We start from the raw sequence: 24,621 nt of genomic DNA, 5'->3' as shown, positions 1-24,621 counted from the left end.
TTTTCAGAACAGCTGACTGAATATCGAAGAGTCCAGATTGTTTTTTATTCCGAGTTCGAAAAATCTTGAACAAAAATAGAGGGAAAGCTAGAGACTGCATTCGATGTTCGAAAAGTAACTGAGAGTTCTGTTGTACTGTAAAGATAAAGTTGGATGATGGAGATCAAGATCATCAAAACGCCCGTAGGAAGCGTTAAAACATTATTGGAACACAAATTGCAACTGGAAATAACAGCTAGTGACTAAAACTCTTGATGTTTCTGAAGCCACTTTCTCCGGAACTCATTCATGTCTTGTCTTTTTTTGTATCATCAGCGGAGCGCTCCCAGGAAATTCAGAAATTCAGAATGAGGCACAGCCAGCACTGCATGGAAATATGAAGAGAAACTCCATGTCATTCTAATCTTGGAGCAAACAGGATAAAGAAAAAATTTATACAAAGCAAGCAGTACATGGTAAGTAACTTACTCATATCTTGCATGCATGCATAGCATACAACCTTTATTCAGTTGACCGACTCAGCAACCCATCACGGCGCACAGAATCTGTATTCCCATCAATCGCCGTGTGGCAAACAAATCCCAGACAGGCGGTTCCCCATCCGGGGTCCATGAATGAAGCTCAACCACCTTTTCATCAATTGAATCGTTTGGACGCCCAATAACAATCAGGCGGTCACCACACGCTCGGAAACCCAGGTCCCAGCCATCTTTGTCCTTCGACTGTACAGGCAATTTCCCAAGAGTGATCCACTTGTTGTCCAGCTTATCATACCGCTTCAAATCATTATTCTCACTGTAATCAGCAGTATAAAGCTCATTGTTGACAACTGCAAGGAGTGGAGGATCTCCATCGTTTGTCTCGTTGAGCCCCTGAGACATGTTGTCGATGACCCTCCATGACCGCAGGTTCAAGTCATACTCCTCACCGCAAGTCAATACCTCGTGGCTACTGCTAAGACCACCGATGACATAGAACTTGCCGTCCATGAAGGCGCCAGAGCATCCGTACCTGGCCCTATTCATGCTGGGAAGGGGTGTCCAAGTATGTGTCTCCGAGTCATACATCTCTGCCGTGCTCAATACATTAGCACTAGAAGGATCAACGCCTCCCGTGACGTACGCCTTCTCACCGACACTGGCTGACCCAAACAAGGTCCGCGGGGTGTTCATCGCATCAGCATCAGCATCAGGCAGCCCTGTCCATGAATTGGTAAGGATGCTATATCTCAAGGAAACCCCTTCGGACCCAAACAGCAGCAGCTCGGTTCCTACAGCGAGCGACTCCCAGAATCTGCTTTGAGCCGGTGGCATCTTGGGCACGTGGATCCAGCGCCCAGTGGACGGGTCATAAGCGTCCCAATCCAGAAAATCGTTACCGCAAGAGAGGTAGAGCCAGTGCTCCGCCACCCCATTCTTGCGACGCAGGCGGTAGATGTCCCCGTCGCGAACCACCGAATTGAATTCACGGTTGAGGGAGGCGATGGAGGCGCCGTAGTCCCGCCTGGGCACAAGGTGGAGGCAACGGATGAAGAGCTCCCGACCTATCACATCAATGGTATTGCTCCACGACACCACAGCTTGCTGCTCCTCTACACCTGACAAAAGCCAACACTTGATTCATCGTCTTACTAATTTCTCCTACGTGTAATTTATAACCTCATGAAGATGCATGTTAGGGAATAAGCCAAGGGCGTGTGTGTGTGTCGGCACGTGTGAGTACGCATGCGTGTGTGCGTTAGCGCCATGTGACCTGACTCGACCTGGTCGTGCTTGTGGGGAAACTACGTACGGGCCGACTCGGCCAGCGCCCTCCCTTTGAGGTTTATGTTAATGTTAAGGTACGTATATATATGTCGACTCCTGTTAATGTTAAGTGGACATTTATCTCCCTTTCCCTTAGGCTAGCTATAAAGAGGAAAGCAACTCATTATACGATGACTTGATCAATTATTAATTAAAAAAAAAGACTTTCCTCTATAGTATCTATATGTCAATCTATTTTATGTATCTATGTGTGATCGACTACGTCGCTAGCTCCGCTCCGTAACCTTGGACCAAACTCGCCGATCGACAGGAGTTCTATACCACGTTATCAGCACGATGAGCTCCACCAAGCCCGCGCCAAGCCTTCATCGAGCAGTTTTTGTCGTTCGCGCGGACGTATGGATCCGACATCTTTTTGCAAACATGGATTCCTTTCGTTATCATGATTCCGTTTTTGCGCTTAGTTTATTTTTTAAATTTAATTTATCCACAATGTGGATTTATCTCCCAAGAACTAGCTGACAAGCCCCAGGCCCATATAATATTCCTGTCGAATTTTATAAGCATTGTTAGGAATTTGTTAAATATGATCTGATGAGATTGTTTGGTGCTTTCCATAACAATTCTTTACATGTGGCTCGTTTAAACTACGGGGTTATCACTTTGCTTCCTAAATTAAATGGAGCCAAAAAAATTCAACAATACAGACCCATTTGTTTGTTGGGTTGTCCTTATAAGTTGATAACGAAGGTTTTGAATGACAGGGTGGCATTGTACTCTGATGTTCTAATTAGTAGGCATCAAAATGCTTTCATTAAACATAGAAAATATAATGGATGGCATCCTGACTTTGCATGAAGTTTTGCACCACACTCAGCGTCGTCAAAATGTGGGATAGTGCTGAAACTGGACTTTGAAAAACCTTATGATAAGATCAACTGGGATTTCCTCGTGGAGTGCCATAGAAACAGAGGTTTTGGAGAAACCTGGTGTGGCTGGATAAAAAAGATCTTATATGATGGCACGGTGTGCATTAAGTTGAATAATGAAAAAGATCCTTATTTCCAAAGTCATAAGGGGGTTAGACAGGGTGATCCTTTCTCTCCTTTCTTGTTCAATATTGTTGTTGAGGCCTTGTCTAAGATGGTGAGAAATGCCCAGAGGGAGAAATTGTTCACCGGTCTTGCCCCTGATCTTATTGATGATGGTGTTTCTATCCTTCAGTATGCGGATGACACGGTAATATGCTTTAAACATGATGTAGCTGCGACTGTTAATTTGAAACTCTTGTTATACTTGTTTGAACTGATGTCGGGGTTAAAGATCAATTTTGAGAAGAGTGAGATTTTTTGTGTGGGAGGTGATGATAATATCCTGAATACTTATGCTGACATGTTTAATTGTCAGATTGGGCACCTTCCTATGAAGTATTTGGGGGTTCCAATAAGCTTTACTGGACTCAGGTGTGTAGATTGGTTGTTTCTGGATGAAAAATTTCTTAAATGTTGTGAAACTTGGATAGGTAATGCTGCATCTTCGGGAGGTAGGCTGATTCTGATGAACTCATCGCTTACTAGTATAGTATATTACTATATGACGATGTTCTTGCTTCCTAAGATGGTCATATACAAACTTGATAAACACACGAAGAAATTCTTTTGGAGAGAATTCGAGGGTAATAAGAGATATCACCTGGTTAAGTGGGATCGTATTTGTAGATCTAAAAAGAAAGGGGGCCTCGGGGTAAAGAACCTGCATAAATAGAATGTGAGCCTGCTTGTTAAGTGGTGGTGGAAATTAGAAACACAACAAGGGTTGTGGCAAGATGTGATCAGAGCAAAATACTTTAGAAAAGTGGATGTGACATCAATTTCTAGTAAGTTTGCTGATTCTTCTATTTGGAAAGCTATTATGAAAGTTAAACCTCACTATCTGGCTGGTAGAGAGGTTGTGTTGAGATCTGGTACTATTACTAGACTGTGGCATGATTCTGTGAATGCTGCCCCACCACTGAAAAATTCTTATGCTGATCTCTTTTATATCTGTAATCATCAGGATATTACTGTGAGAGATTTTAAAACATGGGAGGGGGATGGCTTTTTTAGGAGACAGTTGACTCCTCTGTTGACGGGCCAATGGTCAGAATTGAAGGTTGTTGTTGATAAATGGGTCTTATCTGATGAACCAGATCAGATTTTGTGGAAGTTTGGGGTGGTAAAAGGTTCTCTACTAAATCTGTTTATGAGCATTTGGAAAGTAACATTGCTGGTTGTGATTTTCGATGGATCTGGAGTGCAAAGTTGCCTCTTAAGATCCAGATTTTCTTATGGCAACTTTTTCAAGATGTTGTTCTAACGCGAGATGTGATGAGTAGGAGAAAATGGAAAGGTAATCCTAGATGTTCTTTTTGCCCAGAGAGGGAGACTTCGCAGCATTTGTGTTTTTCTTGTCCTGTCGCTAGAGTGGTGTGGAGAACAGTGGGATGTATGCTTGGGACCAGCAAAGGTCCTGATAATCTTTGGCAGTTTTATGCTTGGTGCTTTGCTTATCTGCCTAATGGAGTTAGGTTTTATACTTGTGGCCTTGCGGCTATTTGTTGGGCATTGTGGAATTGCCGCAATCGCGCGACATTTGAAAAAAAGAAGCTGGGATCTCCTTTTGATGTCGTTTATTCTGCTTGTGGGTTCCTGACATATTGGACAGGGTTATTAACAGGGGAGGACAAACTGGCGCTGGAGCGGGGGGCGAAGATGCTGAAGAGGAATGCGTCGAATCTGCTGAGGATCTGTGCGGCCCGAGAGGAGGATTGCTGATGGGCGTAGTTTATGATGCTCAGTTGCTTTGGTGGCCTCCCTGCGTGGAGTGGTTTCAGGCGTTGACCTATGCTGGGTGCTTTCTGGAGTTTCCTAAACTCTTTTGGATGGTTAGTGCGTAGTATGGGTGTTCTTGGGTATTCGCCCTACGGTAGGCTGCTCGATGACGAGTGCCTTTGTGTAGGTTTCTCAAGAATGCTCTGAACTCGCACCCCTTTTCTGGTTTTCCTTTTGAACTTGGACATTGTATTTCCGTTATGTGAGTAATGGAAAGGGGTTGCCCGGTTGAAAAAAAAGAACTAGCTGACAAACACGTCAATGTCGATGTTCTTCAATCAAGAGACTTGTTGTCTACACCTAGGGAGATGATGATTATCCGTACACCAAATAATCACGGCATCGTCGTGATGTACCGGATGTACACGTGTCGGGACGCTCCGCTGACGCATGATCTGTTTTTCTGGAGCAGCTACAGTAACAACCAACGTCACTGTGGCCCTGTTGGCCATGACCACGGCGTGCCCGAAGCGCTCAGCCACGCCCCGACCCTGCTGGTCGCCCGAAGAACTGCCGGCCGCGTTCCCGCTCGCGCCCGCCGTGCCCGCCGTGACCTGCTGGCCGCTCGGCGCCAGCACTCCCGCGCGCTTCGGCCTCGGCCAGGTGCGGCCGCCACCACCCCCACTCGCTTCGGCCTCGGCCAGGTGCGGACGCCTTCCCTTTGACCGAACGTTTTCACTGTTAGAAAACGTTCGGTCAAAGCGGTCAAAGGGAAGGCGTCCGCACCGAGTTGATCAGGTCATCAATTGACACAGAGATGTAGGTGCGCTTATCCCCCTAGCCCTAGGCTATATAAAGAGGAGAGCATCCCTATTATACGATGACTTGATCAATGATTAATAAAAAAGACTTCCCTCTACATCTCTGTGTCAATCTACTTTCTGTACATGTGTGCGATCGACTACGATACTAGCTCCGCTCCGCAACCTTGGACCGGACTCACTGGCAGAAGTTGCGGAACAGTGCTCAAGCACGTGCGTGCTCCGCTCCGCAACCTTGGACCGGACTCACCGACAGGAGTTGCGGAACAGTGCTCAAGCGCATGCGTGCGCGTCAGGAGCGTGAGCCACGGAGCACGGGACGTGGGAGCTGAGTGAGTGGGTGCGTAGGGAGCACGGCGTGACGTGTCAGTGCGCGTCCGTATAAAGCCACTCCTCCCACACGTTGTAACCTCGTGTGATCGAGTTCGAGCTCGAAAGAAAACAGAAAACGGCATCTGTGCGGCAAGGTTTCTGAGCACCCGCAAAATCTTTGTGTCCCCTCTCTCGCCGTCTCTCCTTGTCTCCGGTGATCGCCGGCCCTAACAGACGAAACGTTTCGTCTGTACTACAGCTGAAAAGCATACCTGGAGGATTCAGGCGTGAAGAGGACTCTCGTGACCTCGATGATATCCTGCAGGTTACAACAACCATTTAGAGCATGAATAGTCAAATTAATCAGGTTTAATTGAATAACTCAACAGCAACAAAAGTACTACCTTTTATCGCCATGGGAACCGGAATCCACTAATTTCACCTCGATTATAGGATTGCTCAGATGATTGCTAACTATACCGGTCCTGCAGACATACTGCAGATCAGCAGCCGCACCCCCAAATTTAGCGGAGACCTCTCTAAGGCCTGTCATATGCTCGATGCTGATTAATGCATTACCATGTCGATATTGTTTCCACTGGTCACAGTCCAAATAAAGTTCAAGTCGTTGGTCCATTTGAGGGATGGCGTCGAAAACAAGCCTGAGCTTCCAGAGATTAGGCATTGCGTCCGCCTCAAATCTTAGCCAGGCTATTCCACTCATGAACCTCAGCTTCAAGTACTTGAGAGCTGTGAATCCAGCAGCCGTGCCAAAGATTATCTTAACATTAGGTGACTTCTCCACATACAACGACAGGGCAGTGAGGGCAGTCAACACTCTAAGAATATCAACATCATTTACTGACAGTCCATCCACGGCAATCTTCAGAATGCACAGGTTGCCAAGTTGGATCTTCCACCTGTGCATTTTGCAAAATACAATGGGGCTGTGTGGTGAGACCTCAAATCTCTGGATATGGTGGGTAGGTTTATCTAAAATCCAGCCAACTCTTGCTCTTGAAGCGTCACCATAGCTAACCGAGGACCCGCAAGTCACCAGTTTTACAGTTTTCAGGCTGTCATGTTCATACATTAAATAATCCAGAGCATACATGTTTCTCTTCAAATGGTCGGAATCTGAAGAAGGCGGTGTCGAAATGCAAAGATCCTGCAGGTGGTTCGGCTTGCAAAGGCTCATTTCATCACTGACGGACCAATCCAGCAAATTTGTGTCAGGAGGAAGACTGAGGTGCAACAAGCGTGGGAGATATATAATGTCCCATGGAACATAAGTCCCCCTTGGTGTATCCATAACATCAAGTGTTTCCAAACACTGCAGCCCTCTCATCCGGTTCGGAAGTTTTATGCATACATCACAAACAATCTTCAGATATCTAAGATGGAACAGTTCGCATATCCCAGTGAGGTCTTGGTCGCCATTATGATGGCCAGATAGATGAAGGTTCAGAACACGAACAAGCTTGAACTCTTCAATGCAAGGCATGCTCTCCGATAATCCAAAAACTCCAAGTGAACGTACTTGTGACTTTCTGATGTTTGCTGGTATCTTGGCATATTTTGCATCACCAAGCTGGAGAGATAGTCGATGGACCTTATGAGAAAGCGTCAAATTCTTTCGATTGCAATCTACTACCACAAGGAAATTCTCTTCAGCAGACTTGTGTACAATAAGATCATGCACCACGGCATGAACTGTGCAGGACACCACCTCATTGTTGAAGTTGATAGACACAGGTTGGATGAATCTTCTATCAACAAGTTCATCGAAATACGTTCCTGCAACTTCCTCTGTGTCTTGCCCTTCACTTGCAGCAATAAACCCTTCGGCCACCCATTGCCTGACCAGGTCAACTTTGAAGATTATGGAGCCCACTGGATACATACTAAAATAGAGCAAGCATGTCTTGAGGTAATGAGGAAGGTTGTTGTAGCTGAGGTTCAGTACATGTCTCGTTCTTTCTGAAGTTGAATTTGATGACAAACAAGACACTAATGAATCATGTATGTGTGTCAATAAATCCACTGATACAGAAGGCTGGTTTGCTAAAAGACTTGCTATGCTGATGGTCGCTAGTGGCAATCCAGCACATATTTCTACAAGTTGGCTCGAAATTAGTTTGAATTCTTCAGGACAGTCACTTTCAGAGCCAAAAATCCTGCCAAAGAATAGCTTCCTTGAGTGACCATCATCCAAAGGTTTCATCTCAAAAACTTGTTCTGGGTGATCGCAGCTACATGCTAATGCAACATCTTCAATCTGTGTAGTTGTTATTATTCTGCTGCCTTGACTACCCTTGGGGAAAACCTGATTAATAACGTCCCATGCCGATGTATCCCATAAATCATCAACAATAATTAGATACCTGCATGCCAAGAATGTCCACACATGTCACATCTATGTGTCAGGCAAATGGCAACAGCACTGAGATAAGCTAGAAAAGAATGAGTATTTAGTCCATGCATGGATTTATATGGTACCAAAAAATGCATGGATTTATGGTACCAGCCTGAAATTAAATGTTACTGCCAGCATCATTTGCTAGCTTACTGTAAAGCTTGTCTGAAAAACATCTTTTCAGAAATTGACTATATATCATCATGCCTTTTTTTAAAAAAAAACAACAGATCAACCTGTAGCGATTTAATGTAGTACATGCGATTCTAGACCATGTGGAAAATAAGTACATTCTTTTCTAGCTCACTGTAAAGCTTGTCTGAAAAACATCCTTTAAAAGATTGACTATATATCATCATGCCTTATTTTTTTGTGAATAACAAAGGAGGAACCTGTAAGGAATTTATGTAATACTTGTGATTCTGGACATTCATGGATACAACTAGTATATACTATTTGCATGAGGAAAATAAGTACCTCTTCCCATGTAGATAATTCCTGATATTGTCAGCAGTTATGCGAAGTTCATCAGAAGCCTTTTGGCTTGCTTGGGGCTGCTTCCTATAGATTTGTGATAGCATGTCATTCAAAAGCTTCTTTATATTAGGCTTTTTGGACACCTGGATGAAAGCTCGGCAATCGAATTTTCTCCCAATTTTATTATACAACACTTTGGCAAGCATTGTTTTACCAAGACATCCAGATCCATGAATAGACACCACCTTGAGCTGCTCATTCTCATCATTAGCCAGCTGTGAGTTGATAAACTTGCTCATCCGACCATCAATTACTAGGCCAGAACAAGTTTTCTCACAAGGCGGTGGAGGCATTGGCATTATAGGCCCAATGGCAGAAAATCTACATGCCGTCGAGGTACTACAACAAAGGACTTGGTACCTCTCATACCGTCGAATAGCCTCCAGGACATAGATCCTGAATTCTGATACCTTTTCAATCATCTGCTGGTACCACTTGAGCCTCCTGGGAGCACGAATGACATCAACACAAATGGTTTTGGGGATAACATGTTCTGGCACATGAGGAGCTGCATACTCAATTTGTTTCTGCCACTTGAGCTTCTTGGCAATCTTAATAAGACCCATCTTGCGGACGGATCTGCATTCCAGAAGCTCAAGGGATACACGGCTGTCAATATAATCAAGGATGTCATAGGATAACTCTTGTGCCTCTTTCATCCAACACTTCACCGCCATGGGAGGGTCCTCCACCTCTAACAGATCTTCAAGGTATGCACTTATTTCTTCAACATTATCTTTTAGCAGGTGAAATCTGTCATGGAGCCCCTTGGGCAGCTTGCATCCTTGAGGACCTAGCATCATGTCGAGCTTGTTAAGAATGGGTCCAATGGCGCCCAGTGAAACACTGAAGGGGGCCTCCACCTCTCCACGTCTGCCTTCCATTGAAACATCTGGATACAAAGATAGATGAAAAAAATATATCCACCAACACATTGAAACATGAGAGACAGGAGAGAGAACAAATTGCACAAAGACATGGAGTAACACTTCGATTGGTCATAAAGTAAAAGATTAAATGTTGCTTTGTAGTTAGTGTTTGTCAATTAACTACCAAATTAAAAATCTAAAACTTCCTCCTACTTGGAGAAAATAACCGTGAAATAAATATTGAACACATGCCCAGTTCTGCAGCTGAAGGGGCCAGGGAACTCACAACATGTTTTTTTTTCTTTGACGTGCAAGGCAGGAGCTTTGCCGATTTCAAGAAGAGAGGAAAAAATATACAGAGTGGCCGTGTTTATAAGGAAACCAGGCTACCCAAGCAGACTACAACCACCTAGCAGACTACAACCACCTAGCAGACTACAAAACACAACAACTACGAAAGAACAGAAAAAAAAGAAAAATCACCAACGACAACCCAAGCAGACTACAACCACCTAGCATGCAAGCTTTCCAGAGAGGTTGAATGCAAGATCTTCATCAACACTTTCAAAAAGAAAAACAACGTCCGAGTATGTCGCTGTCACCAGCATCAGCCACCGTGGACCTCAAATCTTTCTCCGAGACCCTCGCACGACTACCCCGTCGAGCCACGAAAATGGCTCAACCTATCCACCAATCTCCACACCACTTCCATTCAAACCGGCCACAACCATATATGTATTCTTCCACAATGCCTCGACGGAGGAGAACGCACACGAGCGGCAACATCAATGGCAAAGACCGCCCTCCCCCTCCATCAAAGAACAAGGCTTTCGGCCAAAGTCTTATGTCTCGCCACCTTTGACGTTGGTTGACGCCATGCTGTTATGAACCTTACTCCCGCAAAATGCGACAACAGCAAACCAGACCAGGAGGAACAAAAAGATGTGATGGCCACCACATCATGGGTCAGCGATGGCACCACGAACACCACCACTACTATGACGGCTCTCTTAAGCTACAACACAACATGTGGCTCTACAACCACAACAATCAGGAGGAGCCGTCGTGCCAACTGCAGAAACTGTATGTCGTACCACAGAATGGCCATGGCCCGTACGACCCAATTGGACCAAAGGGAGCCACTACCAAGACACACCGACATTGTAGCCTTGCCACGCTCCATATCGGGTTGTTCGCTCACCAACTATGCCATGCTCTCCTACCGCATGCCTATCCGCGCAATAGGCCCTGCAAGGCCAGGATTGGGCCCACATGCCCCCCTCCACAGGAAGCCTGCCGCGCCATAGGCCTTGCAAGGCCAGTATTGGGCCCGAACCCCGGCCCCAGGACAAACCTAGATTCACAATAACAACACCTTGAGGAGTCTTCGCTACGGAAACACCTAGTGGATGGGACACACAATGCTCCCATGAGATGGGAATATCCTATTTGACGCTCTTTGCGTCAAAATGTCGGGCAAACGCACAGGAGAAAAGAGAGCGAGGATGATCTGGGTCGGCCCATTAACGGTTGCGTGGGATGCCGATTTTGGGAACGTTTTGGACTTTTCCCAACCGTTTTTTTCCGGTTTTGGAAACTTTCTAGAAGATTCCCTGAACCGTTTTTTTTCGTTTTCTTTTTTATTTATTCTTTTCATTTTTTTTGTTTCTGTTTCAAAAATGTTCCGGAATTTTAAAAAATGTTCCAGACTTTGAAAAAATGTTTGGAATTTAAAAAAATGTTCCGAAATTTGGAAAATGTTCCGAAATTAGAAAAGATGTTCCAGAATTTGGGAAAATGTTCCGAAACTTTATATTTTTTTCCGTATCTTCAATAAAATGTTCTGGAATTTGATTTTTGTTCCAGAATTTGGAAAAATGTTCCAGAATTTTTATAAAAATGTTTCGGATTTTCAAAAAATGTTATGGAATTTGAAAAGGTGTTATATCTGGCGCTATGGTTAGTTTTTAAAGTTTAGCGCTGCTTTTTACCAACGTATTATCGTCCAGTGCCTTGGTTAGTGAGAGCGCATTGTAACCTGATGGTATGTGGTTGCATTCCTGGTGAGGGAGCTTGTTATTTTGATTTTTTTACATTGTGAGTTTAGGACACAGTACGAGCGGGGCGAACGCGCGAGCACACTAATGGGCCGGCCCATTCGGGGCTTGCTGTATGCGCCGAACGCGTCAAATAGGAGCTCCCCATGAGATGGGGAGCACCTCCACCTTCGTAGGAGCTAGTACGGCTTCGCCCCAGCATGTTTGGCTAGTTGATATTTATTACATTTTTGGGCATTTTAAATCGAGTTTTCGTCCCAAGCCCATGTTTAGTGTGTGGTTAAAATTAGTGGGCGAAATTTCAGAGGAAGTAACTTTCCATGTGAATTAATAGAGGAGGGTATGGAATAGTTATGTGGGAGTACTAGGTTCCTTTCCCCTTCTCTCGTCAACTCCTTAATTTCCTTTCCACTTCTCTCCTCAACTCCTTAACACTACTAGAAACCGTTGTTTTCCTACCGCTAAGTTCACTCGGCAAAACATACTCAATAAAGTCTTAGCCAAGTGTTGCACTCGGCAAAATGGACTCGACATACACCCTTTAGGCAAAGTGCTCTTTGCCAAGTTTTTTTGTGGTGCACTAGGCAAACTCTTTGCTGAGTGTCAAAACCAGATAAAACATTGCCGCCTCATGGCTGCCGCATTGTGCCTGGCCACCGCGGCATGCCACTGCATCGCTGGTGCTCCTTTTGTGCTCGTGCTACTACCGTGGCTTGGGGAGAGGAGCATCGGCAGGTCGTGGGGCTTATGCTTGCTCATGCCTGATGTTAGATATTCTGGCCTTGTTCGCTTTTGCGGCCACTGTTATATGCTACTTATTGTTTGTTCCACCGATGTTTGCGGCTGCTGCATGCGGTCGAGGAAGAGAAGGGGGGAGGGAGATGGAGAGGAGATGCATGGGATGGGATAGGATGATTGGAAAAGGAGACGAGGGAGACAAATGCATGGAGATTTTTTGGTGAGGATGGTGCCACATTATTGATCCACTCCGCTTCCTCTCGGCTCTCGGCCCATGAGAATGATGAACATGGATTGTGTGTTACCTTGCTTGCGAATGCAAACACTCAACTTCAAATTTTTTTCCTTCCTTTTTTGAAAGTATAAGCTTTAAACATAGACTCATTAACACAAACATTATTTTTTGACCCATTTTTTCTAAAAAAAGTTCTACACGTGCATTTCAAATTTGAATTACATCTATTAAATGCCTATATATGCATTTAACGACTTAGCTATAGCAAATGAACCCAAAAATGTCAAATATTGAAATTAACTATGTAATGGTGTATGTTAAGCATATACCTTTTTAAAGTAAACCAATGAGTGGTCCCTTTGCCTTCAAGCATGACACTTTTTTTTATCTCGAAATCTAGTTTATTTCTCAAAGATAGTCCGGTTTCTAAGCATCATTCATTTCAACTTTTGTTAAACCTTCACAAATTTTTACCATGGCCTCTAGGGATCATATCATGACACAATGGAACTCTTCATGTTTTCAGACTACGTTAGTATTTTTATAATTAAGAAAAATATAAGCTCCATGTTGAGGTTCGAGTCTTGGCATCATAATGTTTGAAACTCATATTTTCTTGTATATGGCCTAGACATAGACTGAAGAACATAAATTGGTTTTTTATCCCAACTTTGCCAAGTTTTTCACGCACTTGCAGTTCAAGTTCTAAATACATACACTAAATGCTATAAATGCACTAAATAACTTAATTATAACAAACTGACAGAAAATTTTCAAACTTTGACGTACGTCGAACTTGTAATAGTCTATGCTGAGTGTATAATAATAGTCAAAGTCAACCGATGAAGCAGCAGTTGCTTGGTCTGCAAGTGTGACCAACTCCATTTTGAAATGTAGACTTTTATCAATGATGGTCTGGTTTCCAAGCGGTGTACGCATAGTTTTAAATAGCCCGCCATAGCCCTGCTATAGCCTTTTCAGTAGGGTGCCGTTAAATGGTATCATGTACAAATATGTCGCTATAGCCCGCTATAGCTCCACTATAGCTGATTTAGAGGCTCGTCGTTATTTGCCGTAGCCCGCTATTTAAAACATTGCCGTGTACGTTACAAATTTTGCGAAATGTTCTAAAATAATTTTACCTCACACTTTAGGAATCATATCTTGACACCATCACATGTTTCATATTATTCAAACCTTTCTCTGCATTTTCAGAACAGAAAAAACTATAAGCTCAATGTTCGGGGTCGACTCTCGTGACCATGATATTTGGAATTCCTCTTCTTTTCTTGTATAAGAGCTACAAATAGACTCAAGAACACAAACGTAATTTTTTTGCGGGTGCACAAATGTGATTTTCAACCTACCGTTCCTCACATTTTTATGTATTTGTGTTCCAGACAAATGATGGTCTGCCAGGAGGAGCGAACACGCCGCCACACACGCCAATCAAACCATGAAGCTCCAAGCCTCCAAGGCTTGCCAGGAGATGGATGGTATATATGCTGAAGCCGACGACTAGTGAGGTGGTGCCACTAGTTGGCCTCGCCGGAGGGGAGTGCACACGCCGGCATGGGGACTACGGCGCCCGTCAGCAAGGCCGACCCTACTGCTGCTAGCGGCGGTTGGGCAGCAACCAAGCAGAAAGCAGGAGATGGCCAGGCATGCGCCCACGAGCCAACCACCCGCGGTTGGCATTGGTCACTCGAGAAAAGGAAATCCAAAGTACGGAGTATATATGAAATCCTCAAAATATTTGCTAAGTAGTAGTGCCAATACTCTATCTAGTTCATGAGCGATGTCCAACACAACTTATTTTGCAGATATAGAAAATGAAGAGAAAGAATATGGGCATGCATAATTTAATTGTTATTTTGTGCACATGCTTAACAAATGCCCCTTTAAGGGCCAGTTCTTTTGGTGGCTACCCCTACCCAGCTTATTCTAAAAGCCTAATCAATTTTATTTTTTTAGAAGTCTACTCATTAAGTCTTAACTGATAGGCTTTTAAAAATATACTTTTGATTGTTCTAGAATAAGCTGGATAGGGGCCAGCTTATTCTAGAAGCTCAAAAAAGCCACCCAAAGCAATACCAATTTTTTCGTTCAAAATTTGATTTCCCTCAGAAATCCAGGACAAATCAGTAAGTATTGCATGTGTCTCCAATAGTAATATGAAAAATTTGGAGCTTCTTTGAACAAAATGGTTAGGAGATAATGGCTGACTTGCTAAACAAATACATTTTTGGTTATTTAGAGACCATTAGTGGGAGAGAAAACTATATTAAGAGACGTACAATATGGTTATTCCAATTTGTAATCCCGTCCCAAGTATGCACTGAAAATTGTAAATGAACCAGCCTAACCAATATACATAAAACCTTTATGTGTGTTTTCAAACTAATTACCCGCACACGTGTTACTTTCAGATATAGAACTAGCGATAAAATCTTTCGGACTTTGTCTATTCATTTGTAGAAGAAGTGAGATGTACGTCCAGATGTGACTTTATGGTCAGTTCACATTTGCCTTTTGCAGATTTTAGTGCTTACTTGGTTTGTGTGTCTGGTGTGGTCCAAGGCCAGATACAATGAAATAGTTGTACCACAAAAATTGAAGTAAATATATATTATTTAGATATGATACAAAACTTAATTTTATAAATTGTGCCATGGCTAGGGCGTCATATAGGAGCCCCACTTTAGATGTAGATTTGGTCGAAGGTGCATGGACGCTGGTCTCCCGCCAGGGAAGTGTTGTCCCTTGCTCCCACAGAAAGGCACCCCACTTCCGGGGCAGAAAAAGATGTTGACTTACGTTTTTATCTCATATCTCTAACAATTTGGCTACGACTGCCTATATACTTATTTTGCTCCATAATTAATAAAAATGGTTGTGTGCATCACACTGATGCGAAGGCCACCGCCATATATGCCAACGCCTTCAAGAAGGATTAAGCGCCCTCGTGCCACCATCTTCACGTCCGGCCGAAGAAGACTAGGACATGGATTTTCATCCTACTTGTCGACACTAACCACCAAAGGCTAGCGCATCAGCATGGAGACTACACATTTAACAAGGTAATGACACAAGTTGGTCACTACTGATCCCAACCAATAAAGACAAAAGCAAGAGTTTACACCCCAGACATGAAGCGATGTTCCAATCATCATCTCGAAGACGGATCTTTTGGAAGTTAGCATGTACTCCATGCCGTTCCAGGAATGCAGGCAATTGGTGGGTAGTAACATTCACCACGACCCCCGGGACCGCTGCACCAGTGTCCTCTACATGCACCACAGACATAACATGGTGCGCCATCTGACCTATCACTCACAGCCGCCCAAGGTCGCCGCATCATCGTCTGCAGCATGCAGTCCGGTGACACCGCCACACTATCTACCGTCATAAGTTCTCATGTCTGAAACCACCACTGATAGATCGAGAAGGCAAGTGAATTGAAGAAGACGTCACCATCACCATGGCCGCTATATATATAGCCATGGTGCGCACCTCCGCGAAAACTCACATAAGCCGACGGATTAGAGGTAGAGGCATCCCCTATGGCATGTCATGCACTGTCATGGGAGGTTTTCGCACGACCTCGATGACTTCTTCTACGTTGTCAACATCATCTATGAGCACATTTTCTTCTTAAATTCTCTATCCTTGTTGAGACCTTCCATGCCAATGGCAATGGGGCCAGCCGCAAATACCACTGTGAGCACTGGCGCGCTACTACCACAAGAGGTTGGGGTAGGATTAATGTCGCCGACGTTGTAGTCTCCCCCCTTCCATAGTGGTCGTGTCGAGCCCCAATGTATGAGAGACTCCTACGAGACTAACCCTAGAGTCGGTCATAGTTGTCAGTTTGGCCTCACACGTGTACGTCGCGGCCATCACCTCGCATGAAGAAGTCGCGGACATGGTCGCTATAGGCAATCCGTTGTTAGCTTCCACTCTCGTACAAGCTTGCACCGCCAGCTGCATGGTAGTCACCGTGACCGTAGTCTCTAGGCGCTGCTCCATTGAAGAAAAACATGCCAGTGACTCCGAGGGAAGACTTGGTGGTCGGAGGCAAGAGATCGCCGATCCAATTTATCCTTATTGGGAGGATCCTTTTTTGCCAACCGACTCTCATTGCTTTGGTCTTTTATGACTTTGCTATTTGCCAACATTTTATCTATATGTGTGCTTTCGAGAGTATCCTATTTATGCAAAAGTCGGGTGTGCGCTGATTGTATCTGTATTCCCTTACCGCTTCATTTTGAGTGAATAAAATACACTCTTCATTGGTTTTTTGGAATTCTTACGACTATTATTGCGTCCATATGTTGTGGTCCTATTGGCTCCTTACCGTTACGTGTTATTATGAAGTTAGTGTTGGGTTTTCAGTTCTTTTATACCATGATCATCTGTCAGATGAGTCCTTGATTGCTAAAATTCCCAAAGATAAGTTATTTTGCTAAAGATGGCCGATTGCCGTTTGTGACATGCGTCTTGCCGAGGAGGATACCGGTTCTATGTTTCATATCCCCTTGTCCAGTGTAGCCTTTCAGGAGTATTGATGAATTGTCATACATGGCTTGGAGCAATCTCAGGATGGGTGACCAACTAGAAAGTTAATTCTCAGTGTGCACGGGAAGTATAAAGTGCGCATGAAATACTAATGTTGGTATGTTGGCCGTTTATGTCGTGCATGGTAGTCAGGCATAATGACCTTATACTCGGTAGCCAGTCTAGGGTGTTACTGCGGCTCACCCCTGAGCACGCATGAGAAGGACAATGTTGCGAGGGAGAATAGGACAAGCACGACGACCTCACCTCACAAAGCAAACTTTTTCATATAGCCTACCACACATGGCAAGCTACCGAACTGGATCACCACTAAAGACACATTCTAAAGAAACCGCCACCGTCTGCCCACCACCCATGCTGAAGTCCCGACCACCACCACCTTGTCCCAAGGCGACATCTTCCAGAAGAACATAATGTCGGGGTTTCGGTGCCACCCAAGCCACGAAATTTGAGTTTTCACATAGGACACGGAGGAGGAGAGAAGGGGATGTACCTCGTTGTCACCTACTGGAAGGAGAACGATGCTCTTAGTGTCATCATGATCGCTACCACAGGTAAAGAGTTTTCCCCGATACAGATCCCCATCCCCAGCCACCCCAAGCAGCCACCGGATTCGGCAAAAGCATAGGCGGCTGAGATCCTGGTCAGCGGACCGGATGAGGAGTGCATTAGAGGATATCATCTTCAAATCCCACACGAAGGGCCATCGGGGTAGCCCATGCGCCAAGAACTACGCATGTCGCCGCCCGCGTAGCCGAGGGGATCTGTTAATAGCATCCATGGTAGCCACCCGCTCCCAAGATGGAGACTCTCTCTCAGCCATGCGAACGAGCCTGACGACAACCTCAAGCAGTGGCAAGGTGAGAGAACAAGAGGGGAGAGGGTAGTGGCAGTGCTAGGTTTCACCCTCGTGCTGCTAAGAGGGGATAGAGCTATTAACTTGCAAGGGAGATCGTGCCCGGAAAAATCCTATACGATACCCAAAATCGCATGCAACTACCATATCGTTGTTAGTATAGGAAGGCCACCGTCCACAATATATGACATCACTCCTACAATCTGGACCGAAACCTTTGTGAGTTCGAGCATTGGATCCACATCCACCACAATGTTAGAAGTATAGGGGCTAGTGGGTCACAGTGATGGAGTCCACCTTCGTCATTGAGTTTTGTAGCCACCTCACCTCAAGAGATGAAATTACAGACACAACCGCATAATTTCTCAGAAGAGGCCTTCATTTTTATACAGTACTCTCTTCGTTTCTAAATATAAATTTTTATAGAAATTTTACTATGGACTTTATATGATGTAAAATGAATGAATTTACACTCTAAAGTATGTCTATATACTTATGTATGTAAATTATAATAAAATCTTTAAAAAGACTTATATTTATGAAGGGGGTAGAAGATAAGAAAGTTAGTTTCCATCCTGCGATTTGTCTTACGTAGCACATGAACTAGGTATGTACTTACCAAAAATGGACAGTAATGTAGTATTGTCAAGAAAATAGTGCAGCATTTATATTAAGAAAAGGGAAGCGGCTCTAAGCAAGTTCGTGTGTGCATCCGACTATATATGTTACTGTATATGTAGATGAGAAAGAGTAATAAAGTGCAACTCAACTTTTTAGAGCATCTCCAACAGCGGCGTAAAAAGGCGCGCGCGCTAAACATGCATTTTACCGCGTGCGGGACAGATTGGCGTGCTCCAGCGACGGCGGAAAAACCGCGCCCGCGGGAACCGCTTGCACGCGCGCGCCAAAAGGCGGCAGCTCGCGCGCCATTTTTGCGGCGCCGCGTCCCGCGCGCCCATAAAAGGCAGCGCGCTGCCGCTCCCTCGCGCCACCGCTCCGCGCGCTCTCTCTCCCTCTGCCTCTCGCGCCGCCGCCCCAGCGCGCTCTCTCTTCCTCTGCCTCTCGCGCCGCCGCCGCCGCCGACGCGCCATCATGCCGCCGCGCCGCCGTTCTGCGTCGGGCTACCGCGGCGTCCGCCAGCGCCCCAACGACGGGTTCTACGCCGAGATACGCTCCGGCGATCTCCGGCTTAGCCTCGGAAACCTACGACACGGCGCACGAGGCCGCCCGCGCGTTCGACGTGACGGCGTGGCGCCTAGGCAGGCCGCGCCTCCAAATGAACTTCCCGGACGTCCACACGCTCCGGCAGGCGTTAGACCTCGCCCCGTCGCCTCGTCTAAACTCCGCACAAGACCGTGCGGAGCACACTGCGCTGCAGCGCCACCTCCTCGTCGCCCAGGAGGACGAGCGGGTCATGGCGAAGTGGCGCCGGCGCCACCCGGAGGACGTCGCCTACGAGCAGGAATATTGGGAACGGCGCCGCGAGGAGGACACGCGCCGGCGCCGCGAGGAGCGGTTGGACAAGCGTCGTCGGAAGGCATTGGCGTGTGCGCAGGCCGACCTCGTCAATGCAGGCGGGAGGTCCTTCTTCACTGAAGAAGATGAGCGTTGGTTGGACATCTGGCTGTCAACCTCTGACGACACCAACGACGATGATGATGGTGCAGATGACTGGAGCGACTGAGATTAGTTTTTTTCTTTTTGAACTATCTAGCACCGAACTATCTATCTATGTTTTCGAACTACCTATCTAGTTGCAATCTATGTAAAATAACTTTGTATCCTTTTTATTTAATGCAATCTACTTATTAAAAAATGTTGTGCGCGCGCTGCATTTTTGGGCACTGCTGGAGCGGGGCGCGCGCTGCATTATAGCGCGGCTGTTGGAGCCAGCGCCTATCCCCGCGCTAAACCAGCCGAAGCACGCGCGGCAAACACCTTTTTTAAACGCGGCGCGTAGCGCGGCTGTTGGAGATGCTCTTATCGTAGTGGTTACGGAAAAGAAAAAAGAAAGGAGAGAAACGAAGAAAAGTGTTTACCTTGGGTTGGATAAAAAAGGACGACCCTCTCCTGCTGCTGCTCCATGACGCCATGATCCAGCATCTTGTTGCGGGCCTCGCTGCACTTTGAGCAGGGCTCGGAGCCGACTCTCTTACAGGCTTGGCACACGAAGGCGCGGCACGGCCTTGGGGCGGCGTCGAGGAGGTGCCGCAGCCCGCCGGTCTGGTGCAGCTTCCTGACATGGTCAGGGCCGCCCACGGGCCGTCCACCCACGAGGAGCTGCGGGAGGGAGAAGGCGCACCCCCGAGCCGCAAGCAACGACTTAAGCTCGCTGCGGTGCGCCTTGCTCGTGGACACGTCGCGCTCGTCCATGGTCAGGCCGTAGCCACGCAGCAGGGCGCGCAAGGCGTAGAGGTCGGCCGAGGTTTGCCCTCTGCGGCGAGACGCCGACGCAGACGCCGTGTAGAGAACCACCTCCGGCTGCAGCTCATGCTTGCCGTGCGGCCCGGACGACGAAGAGCTGCCGTCCGGCGGCCTCATCGGCGAAGTAGAGCGTAGTGGCGAGAGGAGAGCGGAAGCAGATGATTGAGAAGGGAACAAGCTAGTGGTGCCTACTCTACTTAGTACATTGTCACATGCATCGCCTCTACTGCCGTGCCTGCTGCCCTGTGTTTATTTTAGTAACAAATTCCTCGGACGCCATGCCTCTTTGTCGATTGCCAATGGTGCGTTACCTCCCTTTGTTTTTGGAACCTTGGCCTCTCCCGCTCACGCTGATTACTTCAAAATACTGGAATCTGATTGGACAGTCTCGTTGGATTCTTATCTGCTCCGGATTTGAAAGAGAAGTACTTTGCTAGATTACACATACATTAATTGATTATTGTTCTACGTCAGCCGGCCCACGCGTGCATGGGATCAGACAACATCATGTGCATGGCACGATCGCTCCTGCGTGTACCCTCACCTTCACCACAACATGTGGCATGCACATGAGAAAGAGTCATGCATGGCAGCGTCACTACACAAACCGGGTCCTGCCGGAAAGGTTGCTCGGAGTTAACTTGCCCGTGATTCTTTTTGATGGTTAGTGTTATTGATTCCTGGGGCATGCTACTGATCGCTAGTTAGGTGTCATAACTTTTATGGTTGCATGCATCACTCGATGCAGAGGCTGGGGCAATGTTTTCTTTTTCGAAAAAAAGGTGTCATATCTTTTTATATAGTTTTTGGGGCCGGCTACGCTTTAGCCGGCGGATCTTTTAGAAAGATCCGGCACTCAGCGAGCCGTCGGATCTACCAATTCAATCTTGCAACGTATGTCTTGTTGCGGAAATATTTGCTATAAAGATTATGTTGTGATTTTTTTTTTTGCAATATGGGTCATATTGTCGGATCTGTTTTTGCAACATGGATTGTGTTGCAGATTTTTTTTTCAATATTGATCGTGTTGTGAAATATTTTTCAATATGGATCGTGTTGTTGGATTTGTTTTTGCAACATGGATCGTGTTGTAGATTTTTTTTTATAACGTAGATCGTGTTGCGGGATTTTTTTTGCAACATAGCTCGTGTTGCGAGATTTGTTTTGCAACATAGGTCATGTTGCGGGATCTAACCGCTACCGGATCTAGCCCTTAATTGGTTTGCAACAAAGGACTAGTTGCAGAACCTCTTTTCGAAATAATGAATCAGCTGTATAACGTGGACATTGACTATCTGACTGAGCTCATCCAACGAACATGAAGATAGTTGACGTTCACGTAGGACGATCGATCGGTCGAAGGAAATCTTTTTTCCTTTGTTTTTATTAATAACTTCTAATTTGTACATGCTGGGTGCCCTGTCTAGATCTTCACACCGCTATTATAGAAGCCATGTGCATTTTGGACCCTAAAACTATTCAAAATTCAAAGATTTGGCAAAGACCAAATTAATGTTTCTACAAATGCTATTTTTAGAGAAACATCACTATAAATAATCTTGCTAAGGGTGTCATCAAGGCAGACCCGCAAACCGCCCGCATCCGTCTGGACCACAGAAGCCTTTCAACGCGGATTTTTACCGGTTCGCGGGGTGATCCGGACACGATTCCTTCTGCAATCCGGAGACAAAAGTGGGGAAGCTTTGTGGGAGTCCGGACACATGAAACGTAGGAATCCGACACCCTTGGCCCACCCAAAACCCTTTTCGTACCTGTGACATCATCCTCCCCATTTTTTCTTGTTCCTTCTTTCTTTCTTGCCTTCGAAGCTGCTTTACCCCCCCCCCCCCCCATCATGCTACACCCCTGCCCGAACTCTATGTCTCCGTCACCTCCAACGCTGCAGCAAGGCTCCATCACCTCTTCTGCTCCGTCTCTGTTCAACCCCTGTCCTCCAACCGCCCCGTCAGGTACCATCCGCTACTGCAATTCCGGCCATGCTCGACAACTGTTCGATAAATCGCTGGAGCTAAAAACACTTGTCCCTTCTTCTTTGTAGCAATGAATTTCGATTTGGAGTACATTCACGAGAAATATGGTGACTCGGCTAATGGCTTGTCAGACGAGGAGTACTCTGATAAGACGGCGATGATTCAGGCGCTACACGAGGACGTGGAGTGTGCGGAGGAGGATGTTCTCAATTTCAATGGCTCGATCAAGGGTCATCGAGTGCTCAACCGCAACAGCGCGCACGACCATTTGACACTGATGTCCAACTACTCTTCCCCAGATGCACTACTGCTGGCCATTGTTGCCGGCGTTTTCAGATGAGTAACACTGTTCGATCGTTTGTACCATGGAGTACGGTCCTCCAATGACTACTTCATCCCGAATAAGGACGATGTGGGAATGATTGGCTTCTCTGGTTACCAGAAGTGCATGGCCGCTGATTCATGACACGAGTACGGAGTACCTACGGATGTCTGAGAGCACATGCCGAGATGCCATGGTCAAGTTTGCAACTATTGTGGTCGAGGTGTTCGGACCTTAGTACCTAAGGGAACCAACTGTGGGAGACGCCGAGAGGCTCTTGGCAATCTAAGAAGCAAGAGGGTGGCTAGGTTTGCTTGGATCTCTTGACTGCATGCATTGGAAATGGAAGACCTGTCCGAAGGCTTTACAAGGGAAATATGATTGTCATATTAAGAATCCCACCTTCATTCTTGAAGCAGTTGCATCACATTATCTATTGGTTTGACACACTTTCTTTGGCATGCCCTGTCTCACAATGACATCATTGTGCTGCAACAATCACCGTTGTTTGCGAGGCTGGCTGAAGGGAAAGCTTCTCCTTGCCATTATACTGTCAATGAACATGAGTACAACAAGCGCTACTATCTAGTTGTAAGTATCTATCCTCCATGGGCTACCTTTATCAGCACCATCTCAAACCCAATTGGCCAAAAAAAGGCTCACTTTGCCCAAAGACAAGAAGCAAACTAGAAAGGATGTCGAGATGGCATTTGTAGTTCTCTAGGCCCGTTTTGTGGTTGTTTGTGGACCTGCTAAACAATAGGATCCGGAAACCTTGTCGGACGAGATGACATGTTGCGTGATCATGCACAACATGATTGTTGCTACTGCAACAAAAGACCTTCCAACGGCGCCAGAAATAGGAGTGTTGCTTAATACTCCTCAGCAACGGCACCAGGAATCCTTCTGCTATGGCTACGCCTTAAGGGACTTCCTAGGCAAATATGCAAAGGATTTCTCCCGTGGCCTTGGAGCCTTGCGTTGGTGTTCCCTCGAAGCGGAAAGGGTGATGTAGCACAGCGGTGGTAAGTATTTCCCTTAGTGTGAGAACCAAGGTATCGATCCAGTGAAGGAGTATCACAAGTGCCTGCACAAACACAAAAAGCTTGCTCCCAACACTATGAAGGGGTTGTCAATCCCTTATAGATTGTTCGCTAAGTGAGAACTGAAAGCAGCAAAGTAACAAAGCAAAGTAAAAACGAAAGTGGAAACGATAGATGTGAGTAGACCCGGGGGCCGTAGTGTTTACTAGTGGCTTCTCTCATGAAAGCAAGTAGATAGTCGGTGAACAAATTACTGTCGAGCAATTGATAGAACCGCGCAAAGTCGTGACGATATCTATGGCAATGATTATATCTATAGGCATCACGTCCAAAATAAGTAGACTGATACTTTCTGCATCTACTACTATTACTCCACACGTCGACCGCTATCCAGCATGCATCTAGTGTATTCAGTCCAAAAGAACAGAGTAACGCCTTAAGCAAGATGACATGATGTAGATGGACAATCTCATATCTACGACAGAGCCCACCTTGTTACCCTTGATGGCAACTACACAATGTGTGCCTTGCTGCCCCTACTGTCACTGGGAAAGGTCACCACACGGTAAGAACCCAAAACCAAGCACTTCTCCCATTGCAAGAATCATAGATCTAGTTGGCCAAACAAAACCCAAGACTCGGAGTGACTTACAAGGATATCAAATCATGCATATAAGAAATCAACAAAGACCCAAATATATATCATAGATAATCTGATCACAAATCCACAATTCATCGGATCTCGACAAACACACCGCCAAAGAAGATTACATCGGATAGATCTCCATGAAGATCATGGAGAACTTTGTATTGAAGATCCAAGAGAGAGAAGAAGCCATCTAGCTA

General features: G+C 45.8%; 1 protein-coding gene across 1 annotated transcript; it reads right to left on the bottom strand.

Moving 5' to 3' along the window:
• LOC123412827 (disease resistance protein RGA5-like) lies at nt 1–20,654 on the bottom strand. The gene is made up of 6 exons (XM_045105774.1): nt 20,035–20,654; nt 8,603–9,554; nt 6,114–8,093; nt 5,982–6,028; nt 469–1,597; nt 1–364 (listed from the first exon to the last, which is right to left on the bottom strand). The coding sequence occupies exons 1-5, from the start codon at nt 20,534–20,536 to the stop codon at nt 519–521; spliced, it is 4,560 nt and encodes a 1,519-aa protein (XP_044961709.1). The 5' UTR covers nt 20,537–20,654; the 3' UTR covers nt 1–364; nt 469–518.
• Between the last annotated feature and the right edge of the window lie 3,967 nt (nt 20,655–24,621).

This window comes from Hordeum vulgare, chromosome 7H (genome assembly GCF_904849725.1).
Source record: "Hordeum vulgare subsp. vulgare chromosome 7H, MorexV3_pseudomolecules_assembly, whole genome shotgun sequence".
Lineage (NCBI taxonomy): Eukaryota > Viridiplantae > Streptophyta > Magnoliopsida > Poales > Poaceae > Hordeum > Hordeum vulgare.
Note: the sequence above shows the minus strand (reverse complement) of the source record. Positions and strands in the feature narration are given on the sequence as shown.